This window comes from Panthera uncia (assembly GCF_023721935.1).
Source record: "Panthera uncia isolate 11264 chromosome A3 unlocalized genomic scaffold, Puncia_PCG_1.0 HiC_scaffold_11, whole genome shotgun sequence".
Lineage (NCBI taxonomy): Eukaryota > Metazoa > Chordata > Mammalia > Carnivora > Felidae > Panthera > Panthera uncia.
Genome location: NW_026057578.1, coordinates 66,518,562 through 66,530,120, shown reverse-complemented (window position 1 = coordinate 66,530,120; position 11,559 = coordinate 66,518,562). Strand labels below are relative to the sequence as shown.

General features: G+C 39.7%; 1 protein-coding gene across 2 annotated transcripts in view; it reads left to right on the top strand.

Annotated features, from left to right (window-relative positions):
- Positions 1-1,128: 1,128 nt before the first annotated feature.
- FSHR (follicle stimulating hormone receptor) overlaps positions 1,129-11,559 on the top strand; it is a 175,748-nt gene continuing 165,317 nt past the window's right edge. For both annotated transcript variants that reach the window (XM_049651461.1, XM_049651460.1), the window contains exon 1: positions 1,129-1,373. In XM_049651461.1, coding sequence (XP_049507418.1) covers positions 1,222-1,373 — 152 coding nt within the window. In that variant the 5' untranslated portion in view covers positions 1,129-1,221. The remainder of the gene's footprint in view (positions 1,374-11,559) is intronic.

Here is an 11,559-nt window from a genome sequence, read left to right as displayed (position 1 = left end):
GGAATTAGAATGAATCAGTTGCTCCCAGAGGAAGCTAGGGAACAACTTCACCTTACAAGTCACTTGTTTCTGTTTTTCCTTTAATGATAATTTAATCCATTCATTTTAAGTCATTATTCCTCAGTGAGGGGGAGGAAGGAGAGAGATAAATATATACATGTTTAGCATTTTCAGCTAACTCAATTTTATGCAACTAATTACTTAAAAATAGTGTTGAAACTAATTTTAGGAAGTAATAAATTTTAGGGAGAGTCCTGGAGAATATTCAGCCTTTTAATCTTCAAAGATTCTGGAGTTTGAAGTAGAAGGCCACTTTACTGAAAGTGTTACCAAATGTTTCCTGATTCCTGACCATCAAGCAGCCATCGAGAATGCCAATCAAAGTGCAAAGACTATCACCTACAGGGAGCACTTAGAATTAACTTAAAAGCATACATTAAATAAATTCATCTGTGCCAATGTCCCAAAGGCAAGGACAATCTTCCGAGCCTGAAAATAAGAGAAGCCAGAAGGATCCGCAACAGAGAGTGGACTGCTGGTGTCCACTAAATCCACACTGAAAATACAGCCCATTCATCAGGTCACTCAGATTAGTCACTTATATCTGTGGACAACCCTCTCATAAGTGCCTTCCCCCCAGGAACTTACTAACCCACCCATCTATCTTCTGAGCAACACCAGTTTTGGTTGTTAATTACACCAAGAAAGAGGGCTCATGACTAAGACCCACAGATTCAGGTTTTATACCCAGTAGGCTGGAGGAAGAGGTTGATGCCAAGACTAGAAACAGGTCCATGCCCCTTACTGAGTGACACTCTCATTGATGGTTCTCATTGTATGTTGTGTCTGTTTTTGGAGAAAGTCAATCATGTCACTCTCTTGAGAAGAGAATGGTGATCAGCAGGGACACTTCTACAGTTTAATAAATGTAAAGTACTCCAGACATGCATCAAGGTTCTATTTACTCTCTTCCTTGAGTTAGGGTGGAAGAAATCCAATAGAGAAGAATAAGGGAGTAGCTTATCTTGCCCCGGAAATCACTACAGGCACACAGGAATTTTGCTATTTGTCTGAAAGTGACCAAAAAAAAAAAAAATCCTTTGGTCAGTCACGTGACCCTGGCAGATATCTTCTCATAAGAGCGCTGTGTGGAGCTTCTGAAATTTGTGGAGATTTTTCTCTGCAGATGCAGCAAGAAAGCAGGTGGATGGGTGAATAAGTATGGCCTTGCTCCTGGTCTCCTTGCTGGCATTCCTGAGCTTAGGCTCAGGATGTCATCATCAGATCTGTCACTGCTGGCACAGGGTTTTCCTCTGCCAAGATAGCAAGGTGACAGAGATTCCCTCCGACCTTCCCAGGAACGCAGTTGAACTGTGAGTATCAGAGGCAGCGGGAACAATGGTGGGGCTGGCATTTTCATGTTGTGTGCTATTATTATTTTCACTTTAGGCTGATAACGGTTGGGCTGAACTATTTCTGCACTGACCAAAGGCTTGAATAAAACAAACTCCCCCATCCTAACAACTCTGCTCTCCCAGGATCTTAGTGAGAGCCTGTCTCAGCCAGACAAGGAAGGCAGTATGGAAAGCTCAATTCAAAGGCAGAAGGAAAATGTTTGAGTCTTTTCAACACATTTGCTCTTGGGTTCCAAACTATGTTTTGTGAAACCAGAAAAGTAAAACTAAGAAAAACTAGAAACTTTGAAGACCTGGAATTAGAGGCAGAAAGACAGTTTTGATTTAAGTGAAATACACATGTCTCTTAAGGACACTGAATTCAAGAAGGCACAAGTCACTGTCACTTTGGAGCCACCAGCAAATAATTCCTCAACAGAGGTTCTGCTTCCTGGAGAAACAGGGAACTAACTAGAGGAAAAGGGAAGGGGTGTGAAGAAAGGGAGAAAGAACAGGGGAGGCAGAGTGGGCATGAAAAATATAGCATCGTCTTTCAAACAGCTAGGAAAATGTGATTCTCAACTTGAGAATTTTAGTAAACTATTTAATAGGAAGTCAACAGACTCTCAAAGTTGGACAAGATCTTAGACCAGTTCACTTTATCTCTTCATTTTGCAAATGAGGAATCTGGGATCTGGAGAGACAAAAGATTCGTGCAATCTCTTACAAGGAGCCAAAGCATAGCCAATACTAGAAAATGGGCCTTTTGACTCATAGTCTACTCTTCTTTCCCCCAAACCTCATTCTGTCCAATTGATTACTACTTCCCCAAAGAACTGGGAGGTTACAGCTCAGAGGATATAGATACACTCAGTATTTTTATCCCATGTATTTTATTTAAAAAAAAAATTTTTAATGTTTATTTATTTTTGAGAGAGAGAGGGAGAGAGGGAGAGAGTCAGAGTGCGAGTGAAGGAGGGACAGAGAGAGAGAGACAAAGAATCTGAAGCAGGCTCCAGGCTCCGAGCTGTCAGCACAGAGCCCGATGCGGGGCTCGAACTCACGAATCATGAGATCATGACCTGAGCTGAAGTTGGACGCTCAACCAACTGAGCCACCCAGGCGCCCCTTATTCCATGTATTTTAAATAGAAGCCGCTATTCTGGATGCCTCTTTCACTCTTGGTCCCATAAGGCTAAGGAAGACTCTTATTTTACTGCAGAGTATGGTCATCTTTTCAGTTCACAATTACCACAGCCACACTCAAACATGGTAGTGACTTTCACATTGTCACTCAGGGACAAGTGGTTAGTAGTACACTTGGTTGGTTCCACTTGCTACTTTTTCCCTGGACATCCTAAGTCCTCAGTTCCTATCCAGAGGCAGCTGCAGCAGCAGAGTAAATAACTCGTCAGCTCTGTGTTTTGGGTACACTGTCTCAGATGAGACAGTTATTCCTGATTATGGGGAAGAATGTGCCTAGGCACAGTCTAGTCATTATAAACACAGGAGAAGGCCAATGCACCTGAGCTCCTGAAAGAAGTCACTGGCTCCTAAGCAACTTTGAACAATTATTTAACCCCTTCTGAACCTCAGATTCCTCACTTCTGAAGTGGTTTTACTACAACCAGTTTGGTTGGGTTGTTATTAAGACTAAAAGACATAGTTGCCTCACAAATATAGCCATTTCTGCCTCTCCACTTCTTCCAATGTTTCCCTGTGGGCCAAGCAGTGCCAACCAGTTACTAGAGCATACAACCCCTAACAAGGTTTCATTTTAGTAATAATCCTCCATATCAAACTCCCTTCTGCACTAGGCCATCTACTTTCTTACATCTCTTTACCATATTTTTTTTCATTATGCATGGAAAACATGAAGAAAGAAAATAAAGGAAGGAGGGAGGAAAGAAACGAAAATCCATTCCCAAACCCCAAACTTCAGGGAGTATGTGTGTATAGTGTGGAAGGAGCAGACGTATGATTTTTTAAAATAATTCATACTAAGATATAAATGACTAAAATTTGTCTGTCCAAGAATACTTTGTAACTGAGAAAGAGACTGTAGGTAAGAGTGTTTGTAACTCTTGACAAAAGGTAGCCCTGGTCAATGCCTTCCTTATGTGTATATACTAGAGGACAAAGTTGCATAAAACTAAGAAGGGGAATGCCCTTTATTGGCATTCCCCCCATCCCAGGAGTGAGTGTAGTTGCTTAAGAGTTTTGAAAGAGTTCTCCCAGATATCTAATCTTGAGAAGATTCTTTTCTCTGCACACTCATTAGTAGGGTGTGAATTGGGCCATTTTAGAGTTTAGCTTTGCAATCTTCTGGGCAAGGTATATACAGAAAAATAAGATACATGTTGCTTTGGTTGCTAGACATAAAAAAATTATTTGAGGATATTTTGGAGGTTAGTTTGTTCATCACAGAAGAGCAGATAAAATGCCACATGAACTACTCAGGTGCTGAGTTATAATGAAAGAACCATTATTTTTATTTATTTGTGCTTTTTAAGAGGATTGGATTGGGTTTATCTGGAACATTGGCAGAGGGAAGATGAAACAGCTTGTTCAACTAAGCATTTCTAGTTCACCTTGCAGTCTTCTGCATTTGGATATTGACTTTAATGATGGTCACATCAAGTGGAGATGGATGGAATAGCTGGGCTTCACTGAGTGCAACTGTTTAATCCATCAATACATCACAGCTTCATTGTCCGTCAAATTCACCCAGGGGAGAACAGGTGCTACATCTTAACCATGTACAGTTTATCCTAGCAAAGCATCCACCTTGCAGCACTTTCATTCTATCTATCTGCCAGCTATCACCAGAGATTTCTAATTCCCAACCATCAGCACATGCCAATGTTAACACAAAAGGAATAGGAAAGCATCACCAACAGGCAGGTAGATTCCATTTACCAAAGGGCCCATACTATTTTCCTGAAGCCTTACACATAATACTTCATTAAAATTGCACAGTAGAACTGCAAGTTTAGTATTATTGTTCCATTTTTCAGATGAAGCAAACCAAAGAGCTCTAGAGTTTGATAATTTCGACAGGCTCAGTCCTGCGGCTCTTGGATAGCAGAGCTGGGATCCAAACCTGAGCCCGTGCTCCCACAGCTTATCTCTGTTGTATAAAATAAAAGCCTCTGACTCATTTTGTTTGTTCCTCTTCAAACAAACAAAAGATGTCCTTTAGAATTTTGACTGGAGCTTAGCAGTTTTGCTGTTAAGAGTCAATAATAAATACTTTAGGCTGTATGGGCCATAATTCTCTACTCCAACTTCTCAACTCTGTCACAGTTGTAGGAAAGCTGACACAGACAAAATGTAAATGAATAAGCATGGCTGTGTTCCAACAAAGCTTTGTTTTTTGCCACTGAAATTTGAATTTCATATAATGGTCGCATGTCACAAAGTATCATTCTTCTTTTGATTTTTTTTTATCATGTAAAGGATGAAAAATAGTCTTTGCTCATGAGCCACAGAAAAACAGATAGGCCAAGTATGGTCCACAGGCTATAGATTGCCCACCTCTGATTTAAACTATAGCTGAAAGTGGCTAAATCTTACTGGCTTAAGTAGAGTTGAGGCAGTTTGAAACAACATGGTGCCATGAGGAAAGTACTAAACTAGGTAAGCTGGATCAGGAATGGAGGGAATTCTAAGATAACATTCTTTTTTTTAACATTTATTTTGAGAGCGATAGAGAGTATGAGCCAGGGAGGGGCAGAGAGAAAGAGACAGAGAGAATCCCAAGCAGGCTCCATGCTATGGGGCCCGACTTGGGGCTCAATCCCACAACCATGAGATTATGATGCTTAACCAATTGATCCAGACAGGCACCCCAGGTAGTATTCATAGGAGGATCTTTTGCTGTTTTGACAAGTCAGAGATGGTATAGTATAGCCTTTAGAATCCGAGAGACTGGAGTTCAAACACAGGCTGTGACACTGTTTTTTTGCTCAATCACATGGCCTCTTGGCCATGTCATGGAAACTGCAATGTGGGCCTTTTTCAAAGAGTTGCTGTGAGGACTATATGAGATAATGAATATAAAACACCTAGCGTAATGCCTCTCAGGTGGTGGTGGTGATGGCTGTTGCTGTTGTCATCTGTAAAACACTAGGGAAAAAAAAACACCAGAGGGCATTCATGACGACCAAATGAATCAATAGGTATGAGAATGCTTTTCACAATTGATAGAAAGATCTTTATAACTCTATAAGACTCCTACTTACTTAAGAACAATCTGGGATGAGCACTGGGTGTTGTATGGAAACCAGTTTGACAATAAATTTCATATTTAAAAAAAAGAATAATCTCCTCCTCCTCCCAGTGGCTGGAGGACTTACTCTCTGTGCACTTATTTTCTAAGTAAGAAAATGTGTTCTTTTAGGCTTTCAATATTTGGCAAGAACTCAGGGAGGTTTCGTTCTGACCACAGTCAAAGGAATTTTGATTTCTGACTTATCCTAGAAACTCAGTTTCAGTTGGAGGCAGTCAATGAATCTAGCAAGGACACTTTGATCTTGCTTTTTTCTTCCTGGAGTTACAATTTCCAAGGAGAATGTGAACACCCATTCAAAATCTGAAATTTTGACTAAGTGACAGTGCAGATACAGCTATCTTTCTCTTCAGCAGGGTCAGATGACCACAATACTAAGAGGAGAAAAGGGCCCACTGGCGGTCACTGTCGACGTATAGAGATCTGTACTGAGATTTTATTATAGGCTGCCTTTTTTGACCCCTCTCTTCACTTTAAGTTCCTGTATCTCATTGCAGTCTCAATTGGCCAGCCCTTACTTGTAATTATCTAATTATTATTTTGTTTTGCTTTGTTTTCTTCCTTTGCCTTATACTTCTTGTTTCACTGCTTTGGTTTAGATCACTCTCCTTAATCCATCATCATAGATTATTGTTTAGCTAGGAGCTCCTTTAGACTTTCCTTAGTTCTAAGTACCGTGTACCAAAAGGGAAGACTTTTCCTATGCCAATAAGGCTCTGTGATCTCTAAGAAGGAAATACAGCTTTTGATGTTTGCGAACAAGTTTAATTGTACTTTTTTCCCTCTGAAAAGCATATTCTGGAATTCATATTCTGCGGAACACATTTTAGGAAAGGCTAATCCAAAGGCTGTTCTATCCAACCCCAGCCACTAGAATGAACCCCTTGTCAAGTGTTAACTGTAACTTGAACCTCCTGACTCCTAATTCAGTATTCAGCATCAGCTGGAGATAAATCTTTGGCTGGGTTTTTAGTACTTTGTGTCTGAGAAGCTACCGTTTAGGAATGTACTGTGTTCTCACGAAGAAGATGGTTTTGAAGACTATAGTCATGTGGAAACTAGATGTTACTTACACTGAAGTGAAGAAAGGAAAGATAAAACACTGGATTACAAAACTACTAAAACCACCCCTGACTTCTGGATTTGTTGAGTATTGATGGTTGACTTTCTTGATTGCCCACATTCAATCAGTTTTACAAACTCCCTTCATGTTGCTACTACCAGCAACTCTTTCTTTATTGCCATCATCTGTTTGGTCCCTGAACATTCAAAGCCTGGATTGTATAATTATGTTCTACTTTATCTCCTTTCAACCAACCTCTCCCTCTTCTCCAAATTAGCCTACACACCGCCATTGAATTTTTCTGCATAAAATACCATTGCCACCATGTTATGAATCCCCAGCTCAAAATTACTCAATGGCTTGTTTTTCTGACTGCCTCTCACTACTGTCCAACAGGAGGCAGCTACTCTGCAAGGCTGATGAAGACTGGCTCTTTAATTCAGTGTGTGTATTTTTGCCTCCCTGTGTCTTCACCTTATGCCTATTTATACTATCCTCAGTTTCTTCTTTCTTGCCTCTTGAAGTCTGACCTACGGATCATAATCTTGCTCAAAGGTTGCCTTTTTGATGAAGTCTTCCCTGACCAGTTCATCTTTATTTAGTCTGGATACTAGTACTGTTCGATTCACACTTAATCTTACTTTGCTCTTATTTGTTCATGTGTGTTGTATTTCCTCAACTGCAGTGAAAATTTCTTTTGTATTCTTTGTTGTGCCTGGTTCAATGCAATGTATGTTCTGGGCCTTCAATTACATGTAGAACAAATGATATAATAAATCAGGGGGAATTACATCTGTTTATTCACTCCGCTCTTCAATACTAAGGAAAAGATTCTTATAAAAGATGATTATTGTTCTCCCTGTGGTGCAGTACTATAGGATTTGATAGTTTTCTTATTTTCCTTGCTTTTTTATTATGTGTTTGTTTTAAGAAAATGCCTATATATCATTCTAGAATTAATTAATTTATTCAGAAGGATACAAAGATCAGAAGCAAAATCTTCCAAAGGTTGAACATCCTGTATTCTAGGCACGTCACTCAGTTCTCCTGACGTAAATAATACTACCTGCCTCTCTATACCTAATGAGAATATTAAAAAGATAAATGAAATTGCCTAAACAAAATCACATCAAGCCATGCAGTAATGTTCAAAGAAATATAATTTTTTCCAATTAAGGTCAGATTCCAAAACCTGAACATGAGGTTTTCTGTGTTCCCCAGATGTGCTTTGATTACTGTAGTTCTGTCTGGATATCAAAATCAAACACCCCACTGTGCAAATTGCCCCAAGTGTCCATATCCAGAGACTCTTGCTGTCTTGTTTAGATATTTCTTTGAAAGAAATAAACAGCACAGTTTTCTTGCTAATGCATACATAATCCTTTCTCTTGGAACAAAATCAAGCACCTACTTTAGTGAGAAATGGTAGGTATATGTCCAACATTTGGAATTTAATTGGGCTGAGGGTAAGGGAGGTTTATATTCCCCATGGAGAAATCAGAAAAATGACTATAGGAAAAACTATATAATGCTTATCTTGAAAGGGAAAAAGTAGAAATTCTATCGCAGGGAAAGAATCCTTTAAAATACAAGATGAATTCTACCCTCAGAATTGGCTAAGAGCTATAATTTACAGAGTCATTATCAGCAATTGAAGAGTAGGGGTTTGAGAGAGAATTCCAATTGCTTGGTGATGATAAAATCCCTTGTTTACCCTAAAGGTGAGCACTGTCCTTCCTCACCCAATTCCTCTACCAAAAAAGCTGGGCTTCAGAAGCCAGACGTGTTGGCAATAAATGGGAAATTCATTTGACTTGTGATTATCCTTCTCCAAAGACACTAATTGGGTTATCTAGTCACTATGGTTGATTGGACTACACTTTTTTTAAGCTGTTAGATTTAGACTCTCCAATTCAGCTTTATTTAGACTAGACTCTAGCTTATATATCCCACAAGGTCAGCTAGAAAAGAGAGTAATTATTTTTAATTGCTTAGGATCTGATTATAATGAGATCTGGATGTTTGTTCTTAATCTGACCTCCCTGTGAAGTATCTCAGAGCATGTTGTGTGTCTCTGACCTGAACATGCCATTACCTTGTTCTCTCATATGGAATATGCTAGCAGATCTGAAAATCTTCAAGTGACGGACAAAAAAAAACAAAACAACAACAACAAAAAAAACAGTATAAAGTAACCAAAGCCTTGCTATAGCCTTGAACTCAGGTATTTTTAGTCTTAGGAGTGGCTTGAGTCCTCTCTTTCATCCCTTCTCCCAGACCATAACACAGAGCCATCACAGAATCCAGTGTCAGAAATAATGGAAAATAAACAGCATGAGCCAATTTTTACATCTCCCAATTGGCAAGCTTGATGAAAACCTTTAAAAAGTAGGAACCCAAAAAGCTCAGCTAAGTTTCAGTGAAACAGAGATTAATTAATTGAGGATATCAGAGAGAAAACTCATCAGTAGATTGGTGAAACCTGAAATAAAATGATGCTAAAGTTTCATTCAATTCTTTTTTTTTTTTTTAGTTTATTTTGAGAGAGAGGGAAGGAGCGAGCTAGCAGGGGAGGCAGAGAGGGATAGAGGGAGGGGGGAAAGGGAAAGAGAGGGAGAGGGGTACAAGAGGAGGGCAGGGAGAGGGGGATGGGGGGGAATCCCAAGCAGGTCCCACACTGGCAGTGCAGAGCCCAATGTGGGGCTCAAACACACAAACCATGAGATCATGACTAGAGTCGAAACCAAGAGTTGGATGCTTAACTGACTGAGCTACCCAGGCACCCCTCATTCAATTCTAAAATGCTTTGATTTTACAAACATCTTCAGGCACCAAACTTCCCAAAGCAAAGAAGCTTTTTTTCAGTCTCATAATCCAGCAGGTGTGTGATTCCTCAACTCATGCAATTTCGGTTGTGGGATTCTGGGGCGGGGGGGGGGGGGGGTTCTATTAGGCTCAGTAGACTGTTCTGTTGTTTTGACATGAAACACAGAAAACCTCCACACAGACACCTCTGTCTCATAACTTTCAGCTTGGCAAGGGGTTTTAAACATATTTGTGGGAGATCCCATTTCCATCAATGGCTACAACTAAATAAATGAGGGCTGATGGGAGGTCATGGAACATTTCATCCACAATCCTCCTGGAATAAGAAGGGCATGGAAAAGGAAAGGTCCCTCATATGGAAGGGCCACAGCCTGGAGCACTAGATTTTTCAAAAGTGGCCCTAACTTAAAATATTCTGTCCTTTCTAATAAAATCTACTAAATTTTGGTTCAGACAATGGATCACATGCCTAGAAGACAGGGTTGCCTCTACATGTGCATTCTTCATCATCTCACAGTAACCACTTCTGAATTAATATCAGTGCCTTCAGCCTTCTACCCTCCCAGCTTCCTGCTCTGAGCCCTTGCTCTGGTTTAATTCCCCTGTGGGTTTCAATAGTCAGATTCAGGAAAAAAGTCCCAAGTCCTATGTTTGACATTAAGGTCTTCCATATTGTGGCCTCAGATTAGCTCTCCTGTCCTCTTTCTCATCTTCCACCCTTTCAACTCTTTGCTTCATGCACTACTTTCTATTTCCAGATAGGTCTTCTATTCCCCTACCCAAATACTATTACCTTCTCCAACCTGAAGTATATTTGCCTATTTCAATATGGTTCGGTTCTGAGACCAAAGTAAAGATGCTCATTTTTCATGAAGTTTTCTTTCAACAGAAAATATTTGGTTATGTTTGTGCAAGGCACTGGTACTAGGCTCTTAGAAAAACGGAACCAACAGGAGAGGCACAATTTGCCTGTACTTGTGGAGTTGCTCAAAGAGAAGAACATCAAAGAAATAATAACAATGATGTTTTTCCTCACCCTGTTCACAAAGATCAAAATCCCCCCTGAGAATCCAGCATACTCATTGTTAAATCCACTCATTTGAAAATTAACTGCAAGTTGCAATCTGAAATTCTAAATTGTGGGAACTGGAAGAAATGGACGCCCAGTAAAAGCCAATGAGAAGATGTCTACCTGTTTGCTGTCAGAAGACAGTTGATGAAAAGATGGGCATCTGCCTGTCCCATTGATACTTGCCCTTTTGACCACCTAGGCTTGATTTCAGGAATTATGCAAGGCCACTTCCAGAACAGTATAGTCTTTAAAAGGTCAGAAAAATCCTTGCTTTATTTTAAAAGGAGAATATGGGCCTCAAATAAAAGAGAATGACAAATGAACACCTGCAAACTTATGGTAAGGTTTAACAGAAAAATGTCCAAATATTTAAATTTGACTAGAAGTTTTTAAATTGTGCAAATACAAGGGACTGGGTCCTCTGAGTTGAGATAAAAGAGAATGATACAGAAGGTGGAAAACAGCACCAAAAGGTTAAGCTTCATCTGCACTGTTTTCTTTGCCAACTTTATAATTTTCCCCAAAGCTGCTGTGTTCATGAATACTATTATATGGATACCAGGAGATAGTATGTTAAAGGAACATATGTATTAATGCACTGTGTATGCCAGCTTTCCCCTAGAGAAGCTGAGTGTCATCTCTGAAATTTGGTAATCACACAGAGTTAGTCTCAACAAAACACAGATGTCTCTTCTGAAATGACACAACTTAAAATTTTCAACTTTGGCAAAAGGAGGACACTAATAGGGAGTCCTTAAATGCTCTTGAAAGTATAATCAGTTTTCTTTTTGTGTAAATTTCAAACTGTTTCTGCATGGTTTTGTTAGCTTTAGAATAGAAAAACAAATTGAACAAAAAAGAGTGATCACTCCATCACCAAATAATGTCTGAGCAAGTATCAAGAGTTGGCCCA